At 41.2% G+C, this 16,687-nt stretch overlaps 1 protein-coding gene across 9 annotated transcripts in view; it reads right to left on the bottom strand.

Annotated features, from left to right (window-relative positions):
- Positions 1-16,687, bottom strand: part of rapgef6 (Rap guanine nucleotide exchange factor (GEF) 6) — a 132,494-nt gene that overhangs the window by 24,773 nt on the left and 91,034 nt on the right. For 6 of the 9 annotated variants that reach the window (XM_084940725.1, XM_084940719.1, XM_084940724.1 and 3 more), the window contains 10 exons: positions 15,468-15,648; positions 13,631-13,767; positions 10,756-10,914; positions 9,653-9,805; positions 8,154-8,318; positions 6,709-6,816; positions 5,827-6,030; positions 3,903-4,011; positions 3,524-3,767; positions 606-617 (listed from right to left, as the gene is read on the bottom strand). In XM_084940725.1, the coding sequence (XP_084796851.1) occupies positions 606-617; positions 3,524-3,767; positions 3,903-4,011; positions 5,827-6,030; positions 6,709-6,816; positions 8,154-8,318; positions 9,653-9,805; positions 10,756-10,914; positions 13,631-13,767; positions 15,468-15,648 (1,472 nt within the window). The remainder of the gene's footprint in view (positions 1-605; positions 618-3,523; positions 3,768-3,902; positions 4,012-5,826; positions 6,031-6,708; positions 6,817-8,153; positions 8,319-9,652; positions 9,806-10,755; positions 10,915-13,630; positions 13,768-15,467; positions 15,649-16,687) is intronic. The other 3 variants (XM_084940726.1, XM_084940720.1, XM_084940723.1) reach the window with 1 other exon arrangement.

The following is a 16,687-nucleotide window of genomic DNA, read 5'->3' as shown; positions in this document are numbered from 1 at the left end:
AGCAAGAAAAGGACAAAAAGATTTAGGAGGCGGACAACAGTGACATTGAGACAGGCAGTGATAGGATTGGGTTTAAAAGACTAGACTAAGACTTTGGTGGCTCTTTAGTTTAGTTATGACAAGCATGGGTTGCTGTTGATCACAATTACAAGCACCAATATACAGAAATCTAAATTATTTTTGGCTGGAGATGATGATTACAAAGTTTTCAAGAAGTTAATTAGTTTATAGCACAAATACTCATCTGCTGTATTTAGATGGCAGCTGTTCTGACTGTTAAATAGACCAAAACAGTTTGTAGCCATTAACGTTTCTGTTTGTAATAACCCTAAAAAAATACATTTGGCTGTACAACATATTGTAACTGAGTTCAATATGTTAAAGCCCTGAACATAAATGTAGCTGCAGAGTTTGTTTGATTGGGAAAATGAAGCGAAGGCTGGCATTCATGCATTTAAGGAATTAAACCTACAAATGTAGTCCTCTAGTCATGTTGCTGAAGGTCAGCAGTGCCGGTGAAAATGCGGCTGCCTGCTGTGCGCAGGTCTACAGATGGATACTGAATAAAATGGCTGGAGGATGGGGAGTTACGCAAGAGGTCTTACCCAAACAGGCCCCTGAAGCAGCGGAGGCAAACGGGAGAGAGACAACGTTGAAAAATGTGAAAAAGTAAAAAAAACAAACAAACAAAACAAAACAGATTTCTGCTGAAGTGATTCAGCAATGTCAGTGTAGCAGTGAGACAATGCCTGTGTATGACAAGGCTGCTTTCTTCGCACAAACACACAGCCCAAACAAACATGTAGGCTGACGGGACGCACAACAGCTGAAGTTTAGACACTGACAGGTTTGCTGAAATAAATAAGCAGAAAAATGTCAACAGCAACTTTCATAACGCCAGCACAGATTTATCCACAACATGAGACATTAGCAAGCAGCAGCAGGACACACATGAGGATCACTCATATCACTCATCAACCCAGTTTGATATCAGGCTAAATAATAGGATCACCCCTCTATCTGATATAATGCAGTTTAACAGCAACATAAACTACACATAGTTTGACATGAAAGAAGGGTGAAGAAAACTAATTTGGAGACTCGTTTTTATTGTTGCCATTCATTTCTTTACCAGATGAGCACAACATGTATTAGCACAATGTATGCTAACGTATGAGCACAATATGTATTACTGTAAAGCACTTTGGTGTAGCGCTGGTTTTAAATGTGCTATACAAATAAAGTTGTATTGTATTGTAACATTGCTGCTACCAGCATGTCGTGAACTGCTCAGCAGTGGTAGAGCTGTTTTGCCGGCCTCCTCGCATCCTCAGTCTTTAAATGATGTAAATACTAAACAAATGACACACTAGCACCACTTTTCACATAATCTGAAAGTGCAGTCCCAAAAATCAACGGTCAGTCAACCAAACCGCACACCTAAATATCCATCCAATCCAAAAAATCAGGAAGTATGAGTTTAGATTAGATTAGATGAAGCTCCAGTTTACTAGTTGTTAACAGTCTGGCAACAAAGGCTAATTATCTAACTAGTCCAAAGGATCTGCTGTAAAGGCAAATCAGTATCTGTGAGAATAATAATGTCCTGGACAATTTACAGTAAAGCCATAACTGCAATAAAAAGTGGATGTCATGGCAGACACAATCGTTGAAAAACACACTCGTTATTGTGGTCATATCATAAGTTAGCAAATGTAACTGTAACAAAAAGAAAGGGGGATGCAAATAGCAAAGACTTGAAAGACAAACTGAGTAGAGGCTAGAGGCTAAAACCTCAGTGTATTGCTTTTCAATCTAAGCAATGTAAATCATCTGGGGTGAATAATATGGGATGTGTATTAAGGCAAACGCACAAGGCTGGACATCTTCATTTGGCAGAGAGACAACGTGTTTACTGCCTGCATCCCCTTGTCATATAAAAATCTACTCTGCAGTGGAGTACAATGACGTCCAAGATCAGAAGAAGCAGTCGCCGTGACGATCGCTTCGTAAATAACCCAGTTTGGCTGGAGCACCGTTGAGTCTTAAAACACAAAGTTTTCTGACTTAACTGTAAATTGTAAGAGTGTGTGCATAATCGTAACTGCACATTATAAAGTGCACTGTCCTCGTACCTTTCTTATATAGGCATACATACGCGCGCAAACAGACACACAAAATGTAGACAACTTCACATGATGGCCTCCCCTCAAATTTTCATCCCACAACAGGCACTGATGAATCATGATTGACCCAAATCACCAGTCTCATCTCCATTCTCATCTCCACTCCCTTTAATCATCCATCTATTCCTTTGAACCAAAGGCTCTTTTGAATGGTGCCAACTTGCAGAGAAAAAAAACAAAAAAAAGAGGAAGCAATGAAAGTCCTTTTTTTGCTTTGATAGCACAAAGTCGGTTCAATAGCTGTGTGATAGTGTGTTGCGTCATGAGACGGAGCGCGTTTACTTTTCGTGCGAACTCTGTGGCTTTGTGGACATCACTGCGAAGATGGAAACTGATAGAGCGGAGACAGCGAGACAGAAAAGTTGAGTGAGCCGGCTCTGTAATTAACGGAGAACAGCGTTCCTGTCTACACAGTCACAGTACGGATTTAAATGAGGCCTGGAGAGGCATGAAATGATCAAATGAAATCAAGCCTGTTACGGGAGGAGTACTGAATGTGAGCCTCATCCGCACGATTGCCGCAGATGCTTGCCAGTACAATGGCTGGTTATGGATTGGCAATGCTTATGAGTTTTTTTGCGTTCTTGTGATTTGCCTAGAAAAGATCTGCATCACACCGGCTGAAAATATGTGAAAGATTAGGCTGATTAGACTGAGGCTGAACCGCCAGGCTTCTCAAGCTTGTGAAACTTCCAGAAATGGAAATTCCTCGTAAATACCCAACAGTACCTGGAAGTTTTCTGTGCTGGTCCTGTGAAAGGCTGTGCACTTCCACAGCAGTGCTCACTGATGAAAATCTGACATTTCATGCAGCTAAGGTATCTTTTCAGGAAGAGGTCCCTGTAGTTTGTGTTGAATTGGTTGGACTCTGAAACACCACTTATCTATAAATGTGTGCAGGCATTTTAGTCGTCATCAATTTCCTACTGTCACGAGCTGAAAGGTAAAAGGGTAAAATGTGCTACGCTGATGCTTTCTGATGGGCACTGAGAAACTTTAGTCAGTAAGTCACAATTGCACACCTGCTGAAGAAAATTATGTACAAATAAAACCACCAATGGAAAGGAAGTGGACTGATGCAATCACACCCTGTCTGAAGCTGTCAAGGAAAACCACTTGAGCTCACTAATGTGCTAACACCCTCCCATAAACCATTCGATTCATGGCATGCTATTTTTGTGACAAATTACTACACTTTTTTGCCAACATCAAAAAATCCTCTCCCCATTTTCGCTATCCCAGCCTTACAGTATTTTCTTCTATACTTAATTTTACTTTAAGCTTATACAGGCAGCAGTTCTTCTCCGTTTTTCTTTTTTACACATGTGTACGCCTACCTGAAAGGTTTAGGTGGCAGTATACTGAAGCGCGTCTTCTCCAGCATCTTCCTGATCTTGTTTCGTCCTCCAGACACAGTGTTGGCCTTCATTTTTCGGGTGGCCTTGTGGTCAGTGGGGAACTCCATGTCTCCGGGAAGGTCGGCGATGGAGAAACGATTGCCTTTTTTCTCCTGGATCTTGGGAATGTGAAGGCCGCCGTTCTTCTTCTCATGCGCGATCCTGCTAAGGAGCTCTTTGAAGACTGAATGGGAGGAGGAACAGACAGAAATGTAGCTTTGTTTTATTTGATTTTTTTTTACACCTTCGTGGGTTTTCTACCATCTTTTACAGCTCGTGATAGGATGTCAAAAACTGGCGTGCAACCAAATGTACTCACCAAAGATGTTGGTTTTAACTGTGAGGGAGAGGTGTGTGTTATTTCTTAGGATGTCTGCAGCTTTGGAGAGGGAGATGTTCTCAAAGTTCTGACCATTGATCTCCATGATCTGAAGCAAAAAATTAAAAACATGGCAGCAAAGAATCAAAACTGCCTGAAGCACAGCAGGGGTGACCACTAGTGTAATAAGCACAAATCAAATTACTGTGACAAAAACATAATGTAGATCTTGGACTCAAATCTGAAACACAGCTGGTATTATTTTTATTTCTCTTAACTCGGCATATCTCTTAATAAGGTGGCTCTGGTCCTCTATGACTCCTCCTTTCATGCCACCTTTAGAGGAGAAGAATCTGCTTCAAGTGAATATTGTGCAGTTTGTTTTTAAAAAGCAGTAAGTCAATCAAAAAAATGTGAAAGCAGTTCACCTGCATCAAGTATAAGAGTCCTTACAGTGAGGTTGTGAAAAAAAATACCACAAACTATTTCAGTCTCATTCACTGCGTCCCTGACGGCAACATGAACAGTAAAGAGTCCCAGATTAAAATAGCTCAGGGCTAACTGTTTTCTCACTGTGACACGTTCAGCATAAGGATATCTGATCTGTAACTGTGTCAACAGCAAGCACAAAGGCTAGCGACACAAATACAGACAAGATGAGTCATTATGAAGTTCTTCTGATGTGCAGCTACAGGAAGCCAGACCTTCACTTTAACCACCGTTATAACAGAACTGTCTTCTTCAAATACCTTCATTAGTTATACCGCGAAACTAAATTCCAGCTGCTAATGATATCTTTTTGAATGACAGTTGATGGCTTTAATACTCAGATCATCTTAATCTAATCTAGTAATTATTGCCATTTAAGCTTCAACTCCCAGCTGAGTTGATGAATAAATTTACATTTGGCCCTCAAAGCCACTCAACTTCCGTTTTAATGAGTGACTCTTTGTCCAGGTTTGAGGTAACGAGAGCTGCAGGGCAGATATATGTAAGGACTTGGCTTTATTGTTTCAAGTTCCTTTTTCCGTTCCCTAAATACTGACCAGCCTCCAAGCTCCTGCTTGTTATGCTGAGAAATAAATCTTTACTCCAGTTTGACTGACGATAAGGATAGCACTACTGTTTTTACTTCCCTCTTTCATTCCCTGAATGCTGATCAGCTTTTAAGAAGAAATGCATGATTCTGTCAACACTGAGATGATTTTTCAAAGTCATGATTTGCAATTTTTTGCCCTTCCTAACATCCACTCTACATCAATAATGTCCACTACGTGCACCTTTGTCTCTGTCTCTGTCCCCTCCCCCCCGGAAACCTTAGTAGACATCAAATGGCATCTTAACAATTTAGAGAAGTCACTAAACATGATCAGACTTTCTAATTAACAGGCTGCAGTGTGCTGACGAAAGGCTCATTACACACCAGCAATGGGAAGAATCTGTGTGACAGACCACTGTACAGTAACCACACTGTCACATTAGATCCTCTAAATAAGACTGCTGACCTTGTAACCGCTGGACAAACCAAATCATGAGACTATGCTGAAGTGATATACTGTGGTAAAACATCAGTACTCCTGCTGGGAAGAGCTAAAACCTGAAAGATTTTAATAAATATATATTTATTATGATTTTTAAGTTGATTGGGGTGGATCACATCACACAGAACATTTAATTATGTGACTGCATGCTATACAGTCCATAATCATCTGGGAACTAGTTGACTGAAGCGCTGTGATGGTCCTCGTTATAACTGTTTAATTAGGGACTAATTAACATCTAGGGATGCATTTAAATGGAATAAAGTACCGCTCATGTTTTCCTACATACATGTGTAAACTATAAAAACATTAAGATTGTGCATTTCATGCAGCGGTGTTTGTATATTAGGATTTCACCACACTATTCCTTACTGTCCTCTTACCTGATCCCCCCTTTTGAGTCCTGCTTCTGCAGCTTTGCTTCCTTCTTCCACCGACTCCACAAAGATGCCAAATCCTCTCTCGCTGCCGCCCTGCACGCTGAAGTGGAGCGGTGATTCCCTAGATGCCTTCTGCAGAGTGATCTGTCTCCACTTAGCCTTGGCTGCACATGCTATGTTCAGCAGCCTCAAATGGCCCTTCATTTTCTGACGATGAGGTAAAAATAAGAAAATTATGAACTGAAACAGAACTGCATTTACACGTGCACTCGCATCCTTAGGTTTGCAAGTTGTTTTGGACAACAATAATAATTTTTAAAAAAAGAAGAGGTAGAATATAAATACTGATGCATTAACTGTTTGACCTTATCTAGCATTCTGCTCCAGGGAATCTAGACCATAAAGAGTTATCATAATACACCAATAAAACTAGAGGTGTGAGGCTTAGCTATGACCATGATGATTTTAATATTTGAAATATATTTTACATTTTCAGCAATAAAAGCTGAGGAAAAAGTGCATAAATAATTGAATGAGTTCACAGAGACAGACTTGTTACTTTCAAGAACTTGTTGTTCTGAATTAGCATTTAAATAATTTTTGATGTCTTTGTTATTGCATGCGATGAAGGATTTCTGCTAGAGGGCAGGGAGGTGTTGAGTGTTTATGAAAAGGTTAATCCCAGAACTCTGATAGAGCAAATCAACGAGCACATCAAAACAAGACATTGTGCCAAAATGTGGCCAATTACACAAGCGTGCAGCTGAGGTAAATAAAAGCTAACATCACTATTACTATTGGAGAAAACGCTGATGGCTGTTTAACACAATTTCTGAGCTTAAAAGCACTGAATTGGAAAACAAGTCAACAGGTTTTTATTCTTACTGTGGCTTCTAGATGTTTCTCGAAGTCCTCCAAGAAGCGCGTCATAGCCGGGTCACCCTCGAAGTCGTTGAAGTGGTTGTTGACCCACAGCAGCACTATTCTTGTTACCTGTGAAACAGCGAGGCAAAGCACACAAAGGTAGGTCTTGTGAATGTGTTTTCACATTTCACATTCTCCAAAGTCCTTCAGCTGAGCTTTGACAGGAAATGTGATTGATAATTATGCTTCTTGCTAAGGTCAGAGATCATCTTGAATCGAACTCTACCAGGAGTTAGACTTTCAAGGACACTTTGGGAGGCGAAATGCTTGGAAATGTGAGTCTGTTAATTACAACCTATAGCTTCAGATTAAAAATATGACTGTTACCATAACAAAATGCAAACTTGGTTAATTCTTCAGTCCAATTATAGAGGTATCTATCTTTAGCTTCTGAGGAAAGAAAGAAAAACCATAGTAATTAGTAAACGCATAAGAAACGGAGGCTGTATAATAACGAGCATATGGCTGCAGAGAAAAGCTGTTAACTACTAGTTGACGGCTTAATTTCTGCCACAATAATTAGAAGGGAAAAAAGGCAGAGGGAAATAATAACATCTGTAAATTTACACGGGTGGGAACATTGTTCTAACCTTTGCAAAAGGTCAGAGTAGAACACAATGCATCAATAAAGAGGATCGATGGACACACTCCGCTTTTCACTCTCCTTTGTGCGAGTGTTTGTGTGTGTGCGTCTCCAAGGCAACTTATGCTCATGCTTTCTTTTCTCGTCTTCCATATTCTGTCTCTCTCTCGCTCTGTGTTCGTTCTCTACAAGATTAGTTCCTCTTTAAGGGGGCTGAAGATTATAAGCCTGAATGACAACCACATAAAGACTATCGACTGTACAAGGCTAATCTTAGGTTAACGTAGCTGTGGACGACGGGAGTGTCAGGCACGCACGAATCGCTACAGTGCTCAAAGACGGCTGAGCTTGCTGAACTCGTATTGATCGGCGTGCCAGTGGCACAACACGTGGATTTCCATCAACATGCATGGATGCAAAACATCAAGAGGGCTAATATAAGCACGGGACCACCATTTAGAGAACCACCGTATAATGAATGATTAACGTAGACCGTTTTAACTGTACAAGCATTTTCACCTTTGCAGCGTCTACACATGCTAATGCTTTGCCATTTCCAGACTTTGTGGCTTTTTACATTTTTCACACCTACTGATACTGTGTGAAAGCATTCACACATCTCTCCACACACCATGCAAAAGTATGAGAAAGCTCCTTACCCACATCTTAACCATCCCAATTACAACTGCCCAACGCAACCCCAACGGGCACAGGTTACCATCCTTTCAAGTGATGGCACTCAAATAGAAATCTGAAGGTGCGCGAGAAAGTGACCACCGGCCACAAGATAGTCATACATGCATGCGCACATACACACACTCACCGTGTCACGAAGGCTGTCCATCTGGAACCACTCCAGCAGCTTCTTGCCAACCTCCATGGGACTCGAAAGGAATGTCCTGTAGGTCAGGAGGAAGTCTTCGATGTAGGTGGGGTCGACCACCGACGGTTCCTCCACCAGGTGCATGATCAGACGCTCGGGTGTTCCCTGGGGTGAAAAATACACACACACACACAAATATATATACATAAGGATGAGCTGAGAAAAACATAGATACACATGTAAGACAGTTAAAGTCCAAGGTCACGAAGGATCTGAGAGGCAAGAACACCAAGCTGTGTCAATATCAATCAGAATAGTGACAAGGACATAAGCTATAAAGGTGCAGGTATTGAACAGAGCTGTCAGTGTCCCATCAATAAAAAAGACACACTTACACACACACACACACACACACACACACACACACACACACACACACACACACACACACACAGAACAAGTATTTTACAAGTGCAAATGCTTTTTTTGCAGAATTACTGATAATTTAGATTTGTATAGGAATAAAATACCTCAAATATCCGAGGCTACATTCCTGATTTCTGTGTCTAGGGGAATTTTTTTTTTTCCTAAGCAGCAGACTTAAAGTATCGGTGACGTATAAACGTCACTGTTCTTGTTTCTGTGAGTTTGTTATTGTTAATGCCACCATAGCAGAGGTTTCTCGGGGGGGATGTTTCATTTGACAGGGAACAGAAACTAGAAAAGAATCCACTTTTGTCAGACACAAAAAGAACAAAGCCAAAAACAGAAGCAGAAATGCTAACACTTGTGAATCGACTCCTATCCGCTGGACGTGTTTCAGAGCCAGCAGCTTTTCCTTGGAGCAGCAGCCAAGAGAATCGTTCAGGCCCATTATCGGATCAATACCTTGGGCTGCCTCTGGAGATTCAGGGAAAGGATCAAAAGGGTTTAGGAAGGCATTACAATGTAGCGTAAAAAAAAAAAATAAAAAGCTCTGGCAAACACTAATAGTGCTAACTCTGTCTCTTAACAATCACTGAACAACATCGAGCAGCTACACTCGTATTTTTGTAAGATGATGCATGTGAGGGGGATGGTCGATTTGTAATGATGATGTACTTAAATCAATCACGGGGCATTTGAGTATTTCTTTTAGCAGATGATAACGTGTGAAACCTTGACTTTCTGGTTTCAGAAGCAAGTCATGTTACAAGCTCAGGGTGAGATTAAACGTGCTTATTAGCTTCTGGCATGATTATAAGCTTAACCTTCACCTTGGGTGTTAATCCTTCAGCGTGTCTCTGCCTGTCTCATCTTTATTAGAGTATGTTCTTGCGAAAGGTTAATTGTATTTTGGCACCGAGTCAGTTAAAGAAAAACAAAGAGTGCCACTCTGTCTTGATCCTACGTTTGAACCTCAAACATCTTTTGCGGTTGAGGTTGGGTTCACACAAAAAGCAAAGCAGGCTCTTGTTCTGGGACCCCTCTGCTGCTCTTTAACATTTTAAATTACTAACCTTGATGACAATGTGTCCTTTCCTGGTCCCGCTGCGGTCCAGCTCCCGGTGTTCCTTCACCATCACAATCTCCCCCTCTTCTTCCACCTTGTGTGTATTCCTCTCCACATGGTTGAGGATGCGCCAGTAGTCTTCCTGGGCGATGCAGACAAACTGGTCGAGGATAACATGAGGACAGCGGATGAACTTGTAGTAGAGCAAAATACTGCTCTGCACCACATTCGGGTACTCAAACAACAGCACAGATGTAGAATTACGGATGGTAGAGAGAGGCATGGGAGGGACGAACGGATGAAGGTAGGAACGTCCAACACTAACAAAACTAAACCCGATACTCTGCCTAAATTTAAAGTACCTATGGTGGTCCAAAATCATCTCAGCTAGCTATTTTGCAGAAGCATCCTTTGCTATAAATTAGACACCAACTAAACTAACCTGCCATTATATCATGGTGACAAGACGGCACGAGTCTTTACTGCTCTAAAGCATCGTCTCTTGCTATGCTTTCCCTTGAGTAAATCATCAGTTTCTGCATTTGCCTAACCAAGCCCTACCTCTGCAACTTCCTTTGCATATAAAGACAGGAAATGATGTGTGCAGCAGAGGAACTGGCCAGTGTGGACAGAGGCAATGTTACCGCGAGTACACGCTAGGTTTCTTCTACCTTTCAGGTTCCTGCTCTATATTAAGACCAAGTTTCTCTGTGAAACCCACAAGGCTCTTAGAAAGGCTGCTAGTGTATGCGATGTGAAAGATATGACGCAAGCTACGCCTGTGTCTTCACAACTAAAATGCTGTACTAAATTTGAACTCTTTTTTATTTACTCATTCCACCTTTTTATAAGAAGATTATGAAAGAAGGGAAAGCGTACTTTTGACACGTAGATTTCGCTGTGATTGCAAACCACTACTGGGCGCTTGAAAGAAGAAATGAAAGCAGGACTTCACTTTGTGATTCTCGCACTGTGACACACATTTTCCAGAAAATGCTTAAACACAGCAAGATTTTAAAGAAAACACAAACCCCTCACAAAGTTCTCTTAGTGTATAAAAGCAATGATAAAAAGTGTAATTATGACAGTGTAAAAATCGGTTATTTTTACCTGGCAATCATCCCCTTTGGTGCGAACCTCTCCATTCATGTACTGCTTATCCAGTGAGGGTGAGATGCCGAAGCTGTTGCCCATACAAAGAGTCTCCGTTCTCCCATCGTGATGGCTAATTTCGACTGCTCCGTTCAGAATGACATACCAGTGGTCCAGCTACAGACGGAGGGGTAGAAATAATAGAAATAATTTTTAAAATGACCACAAAATAAACAATGTCAAACTTTTGTTTTGCTTGAAGAGATTATAAATCTAACAGCATTGCTGATTTCTATGTGTGTGGTTTTTTTACTTTTCTTTTATCAAAACAGGGTAAAATGGGTACATCTGTTAAAACCAGTGTTAAATACATACTGGCTCGACTGCAGACGAGCAAAAAGGAATCATTACCGTCACTTGGCATGGATTTATCTTGAATCATTAGATTTACAGACCTTTACAGCTTCACTAGAACGTCTATTAAAATGGCAATACATTACTAAATGTGGTAAACTGTGAGCATAATGTGCTTTGTGTGAGGTATGAGTAGGCTGGTGAAGAGGTATTGTGTCTTTAGTGGTGGCTTTTGAAAAGGAAATGCTAGCAGGCATAATATAACAAGCCATTCATCCTGAGTGTGAGCGGACAGAGGGCGGGTGAATGAGCCCTGGGCTCCCTCTGCAGCAATAACTGATATTTCCTCCTCATTGCCTTTTCATTCTCTTGCTGTTTCTCACCTAGCAAATCTCCGATTCTACCCTCTGTGCTTCACAGTTTGGCTCCCACATCGCTTTCTAATGCTAATAAATAATAATGCTAATAAGGTGGGCTACGATGATCCGCCACACATGCGCTGTGAACAAAAGTTCTCTTTTAAATAAACTTTACACAAATATAATATTTCCTGTAGGATAGACCATCTGAATTTATTGCTATGAGTAATGAAGCCTGCACGGGTAAGGAATATGTTCTTATTTCCTATTATCAATCTGGAGTGGCGTTCTAACACCGCCAGGAAATGAGTAATTAAATCTGAAATGCGGGTTAATACATATTACTGTGGTATGATTTAAAATGTCATTGCTTCCATTGACTGCACAGACACATCCCAGGCCCCGCTTATACCTTCAAACACCTCTCTTTTACCTTTGCATCCCTGTGATGCGCTCATGGTGCAGATGTGAAGTTGCCCTAAAGTATTTAGCAAGCCCGACTGAAGAGGAGCGTGCATAAACAGAGGGACATCTTTTTAAACAGCTCATCAAAAATCGGCAAACACGCAAGTTGGTTCCGCGCAGTTTGTCACACAATGTGTCTGCTAGCTAAAAGGTACAGTTCTCCCAGCAAGAGAAAATGGTAAATGGCCTGTATTTGTATAGCGCTTTACTAGTCCCTAAGGACCCCAAAGCGCTTTACACGTTCAGTCATCCACCCATTCGCACACACATTCACACACTGGTGAAGGCAAGCTACATTGTAGCCACAGCCACCCAAAAGATACAATGTAACCAAGTAGTAGGGAAGGTTGTACGAATGGAGCTCATTTTGTTTGTCAGCATTTAACTCATTCTATGAAGAAGTATAGAAATGTACTATAAGAAGTTTACTCCTGTTATTCAAAGGTTGCATGTAGCAGCACAGCTAATTACAGCCTGTGCACAAAGAAAAATCTACTGAAGCTCCCATAACAAATGAATATGCGACTTATTTTCTAAGTCACTCTTTTCCTCGAGCTGCACTGAGGTTTCTCTCATGCAAAATCCCACTTTAACCCCAAATTCTTTAACAAATTCTTCTTCTTCAAAAGCGTCTTTCCATGTGACACTCCCTCGACTCCCCCATTGTCCATTTTCTCTTCCTTTCTGGCATATGGAGCACTTTCTCTCTCTTTTCTACATCTGTAATACCACTTTAGACTCTTTATTTTCCTTTCCCTCTTCACACTCACTTAGCAAAGTCATGCTCACTTCCGAGAAGGGCCAAGTGCTTCTCTTTGACCTTCAACACCGAGTCCACAGAGAGGCAGTGGAGTGGAGGAAAAATGCCCATCAACTGCCTCGACACAGACGGTACGGAGTTAGTTACACAGACGCACATCACCTATTTGTGCGCGTTTATGGTTTTGCCCTGCTGATGTGTGTTCCCGTCCTCCTCCGAGCTCGGCAGCTGGCAGTTCATTGCCATTTATCACCCTGTCAGTTCTAATGCTGCTGCATGTAACCAAACAGCCATGACAGGGCCCCCGTTTCTCAGGCATGTAACTTAATTAATTAGCTGTGTAGCAGCTCGAGTGATTGACGGGGCTTATATGCTGCGGTGACTTTGCACATACCAGTTTTGCCTCGTGAATTAGGATGGTGAGGATGTGTGTGCACCTGTGCACGGGAAAGCGCACGTTGCTCCGTATATGTTCTTCTTTCGTATGTGTGAAGGCCTTTATATGCTTCCACATCTACGTCACTGCTTTCCATAATGGGTACGTTGGCGTGTTTGCAACTGTTTAATACTTGTGCGCACTTATGTATGTCTTTTTAAAGGTTACACCACTGTTCTGCTTGATAACAAAAGGCAAAGTTAAGATTTTTTTTTCTACTGTGATTACATTAATTGCCCAATTAAGATTCAGCAACTCAGCAAACAGACCTTGTGTCAGACTGAGTAAGGATAAACACTCATTTAACTGTTAAGGGAATTTAGTGTGTTATCGAAGCAGATATAATAAAAACATACTTTGCATGCCGTAATTACACTGGAAGCAATTAATCTAAGTCAGTAAAGTGGCAAAATAGGATGGTGAAAAATGAATACCACTAGTTGTTGTTGAAGAATTGAATTCTGAAGGTTAAATAGAACTTGTTCAGTTTCTGTGTGTCCCTTTTCACCCTGTTCATACCTCCTGTTTGTCGTGGAGTATGACTGTGCCGGCCTGCTCCACCACTTCGAACATCATGACGCTACACAAGTCCCTCCGCACGGACATGGTCATGTTAGCAAAGGCAGGCAGCTGGTGCATGAACTCCAGCAGTTGCTCTGTGTTGCACAAAAAGAAAGCAGCATAGAGAAGAAGTCAAATGAAAAAGAAGGAGGAACAAGCATGAAAAGACCGTGCACTGACCAAAGCGATGTGTCTCAGGTGTTCAGGGCAAAATGCACATTGATTTTTTTTCTTCCCCCACCACAGACAAACTGCAACATTTCCAAAACGATCTATAGATTTTTAAATGGTCCTTTCTGCAAGAAAATGTTACTCATATACTTCACCAGAGCAACTGTCAATGTCAATACTAACACAAAACATTTTAGGATGCTTGTCGTCTCAGGCCTTGGTGCTCTGAAATGCTGTAAAAACTCGTGATTAAAATAGAAAAAAAATCATAACTAGAAGAGGACTCGCAGAACTCCAAGGACAATGCTGCATTGCACACCAAAATTTTAATCTCTAAATCTTATTAAATTGGGCTTGAGCGTTGGCACACTGCTGCTGACAAAGAAACAGCAAACATGCCTCCACATCAGCTCTTAAGTCTTAAATCTAACCCCTCCAAGCACAAGTGGATCAGCGCGTACTACTAGTTTTTATGACTCCTCAGAAACATTTACAATTTCTACCTTTCCTGTTCATCTTCCCTCTGCCTCCTCTGCACTGCAGCTGAGAGCACAGTGACCCAGCTCCAACCTGCAAACTATGCTGCTTGGCTCAGTAGCTCCTTTTTACTCCTCTTGGTGTTAACACCTCGTTCAAATCTTCCCTTTTCTTAGTAAAGGAAAGTAGCTTAAAGTGCAACGCGTATAGAGTTTTCCATGGGAGGAAAACAATCATAAAATGTAGATTTATCACGTTTAAAAAAAACACTAGGAGCTAAGCACCAAAACTCTAAAGGGTACCAGAGGGTAGCACATATTACACATATCATTAACATTTTGATGACTGCCAATTGTCCTTAAATCTGGTTTACAGCCTCTCTATCTTGTGATATATTAAAAAAAATTAAATATTACATCAGTTATCCCTTTATAGTAATTTATTACATTTTTAGGGGCCAACAGAGGTGAAAAATGTAATAGAAGTTCCAAAAAACAAGAGAAAAAAACAAAAATCCTGATTTTTGAAACTATAAGTGCCCTCTCCTGCTTTATTTTTCTTTTAACCATCTCATCAGCCCCAAGGACGTATTCATCAACCGCCTGGGAAAAATGTCTTTTTAAAGCCCTGAAAGCCCAGCGAAAATATTTTTGTCTGTTTATTCAGGAAAATTCTTTCAGAGAGTTTCTGGAGAGCATTAAAAAAGTAACTAATGACGTGAAACAGAATAATAAAAGTTGGTTGAATTTGGGTTCAGCCTCTTATCCCTTCAGTTGCTCTCTGTGTCAGGTATTTCCTCTCAATGAGCTGTGCTTGTAATGCTGAAGGCCATGAGAAGGCCAGCCTCCCAGCAGGCACGCAGCAGGCCAGGCCTTTGCTTCTCTCAGCTCTCTGATGCAAGCCCCTCCTTTAGGACCCCACTGGGTTCTGTTAATGAGGTTGCCTCTGAGTGCCTGCTTGAAAATACAGACTGGTGTTTGGGGACAGCTGCAAGGGGTCTTTATGAGAGAAGGACATTTGTATATCACTCATCTCTCATTTCTGTACTAAATGAGTCTAAAAATAGCCACTGAGATAGCCTGAATCTGTCAGTTTATTTTAGGTCACTTTTATCCCAATTCAATCAAATCAAAGTTGTCAAACTGACCGATGTCGTCGTCGTTGCGGTCGACAGGATCTTTTTCTAGACACTCTCGGACCAGATCTCGGCCTAGAAGAGTGTCCGAAGCTCTCTCCAGGTCCTCATCTTCCTCCTCCTCCTCCTCACTGTCCACTGCAGCCTCTGGAAGTCCAGAAAGGTCGACATCCCCCAAATCACTCTCTGTGGCCTGGGAGCAAAACACAAAGAACAAAAAACGGAATATTGGCCGGTTAGTAACATTAAAAAAAGGAAGGAAGAAGTCTTTGAAGTCCATCATGTCTCATTTAAATGACAAATGAATTGAACATTTTACATATTAAATGTGAGGGCTCCTTTCTTATGGGTTATGAAAAACATTAAATTATGAAATTCAATCGCTTTTGATGGGGCTAAAATTGCCTCAGTGTTAAATGGCTCGGCTCTCACATCATTCTCGAGCTTCCAATTCCCAAAATAACGTGACCTAGAAATTCAAATTGGGGGTATTGATATTTACAATGACAAGAGTCCTCTCAGGCCTTGTAAAGAGGAGTATGCCATTACAAGACAGTTTAGCAAGCACAACACGGTGACCAATTATTTGCAATTATTGAAAAAATGAAGAGCATGAAAGACGTGCGACTGTGACGACATAAAGACTAAAAAAAAAAAAAGCCTTATTGTTCATAATTTCTAGCATTCACGGCTTTTCAGTAAAAATTTGCTCGCACGAAACATAAAAAAGGCTAACCTTGGAAAAAGCAGCTGTAGCTGCGACCGTGAGCTGCACCCAGACACCAAGTGCCAGACTACAAAAAACCAGGCCAACAGCAAAATATTTAAATCCATTCACTAATAATTCATATTTCACAACATTTCTCCTGTGCGAGGCAGACAGATGGTTGGAAGAGTATGGATCTAAAAGGGCATGAGGGTTAGGGTCAGTTGGGAATTGAACCGTCACCTAAAGGTGAATCGAGGAGCTCTCTGGTGGTAGTGGCAGCGTTACCGGCCGTCTGTTAGCTTTTTTAGGTGGGCCTAAAAAAGCTGGAGAGCTAAGCCTGACTTTACCCCGGCTTCTGTCTGCTTTCCAAAATAATGTGAATGCATGTGCTCATTTAGGCACATAATTCACTTAGACCTCCAGCATTTATCCTGTTTACTGAAAAAGAGATATTTTGTTAAATAACCACTCGTTACAACTAAGGTATGCAGAAGAGCACCTGTGAACACATGGTGATCCTAGA

The sequence above is a fragment of the Perissodus microlepis genome, chromosome 10, assembly GCF_051167445.1.
Source record: "Perissodus microlepis isolate ML-2025 ecotype Zambia chromosome 10, ASM5116744v1, whole genome shotgun sequence".
NCBI classification, from domain to species: Eukaryota; Metazoa; Chordata; class Actinopteri; order Cichliformes; family Cichlidae; genus Perissodus; species Perissodus microlepis.
Note: the sequence above shows the minus strand (reverse complement) of the source record. Positions and strands in the feature narration are given on the sequence as shown.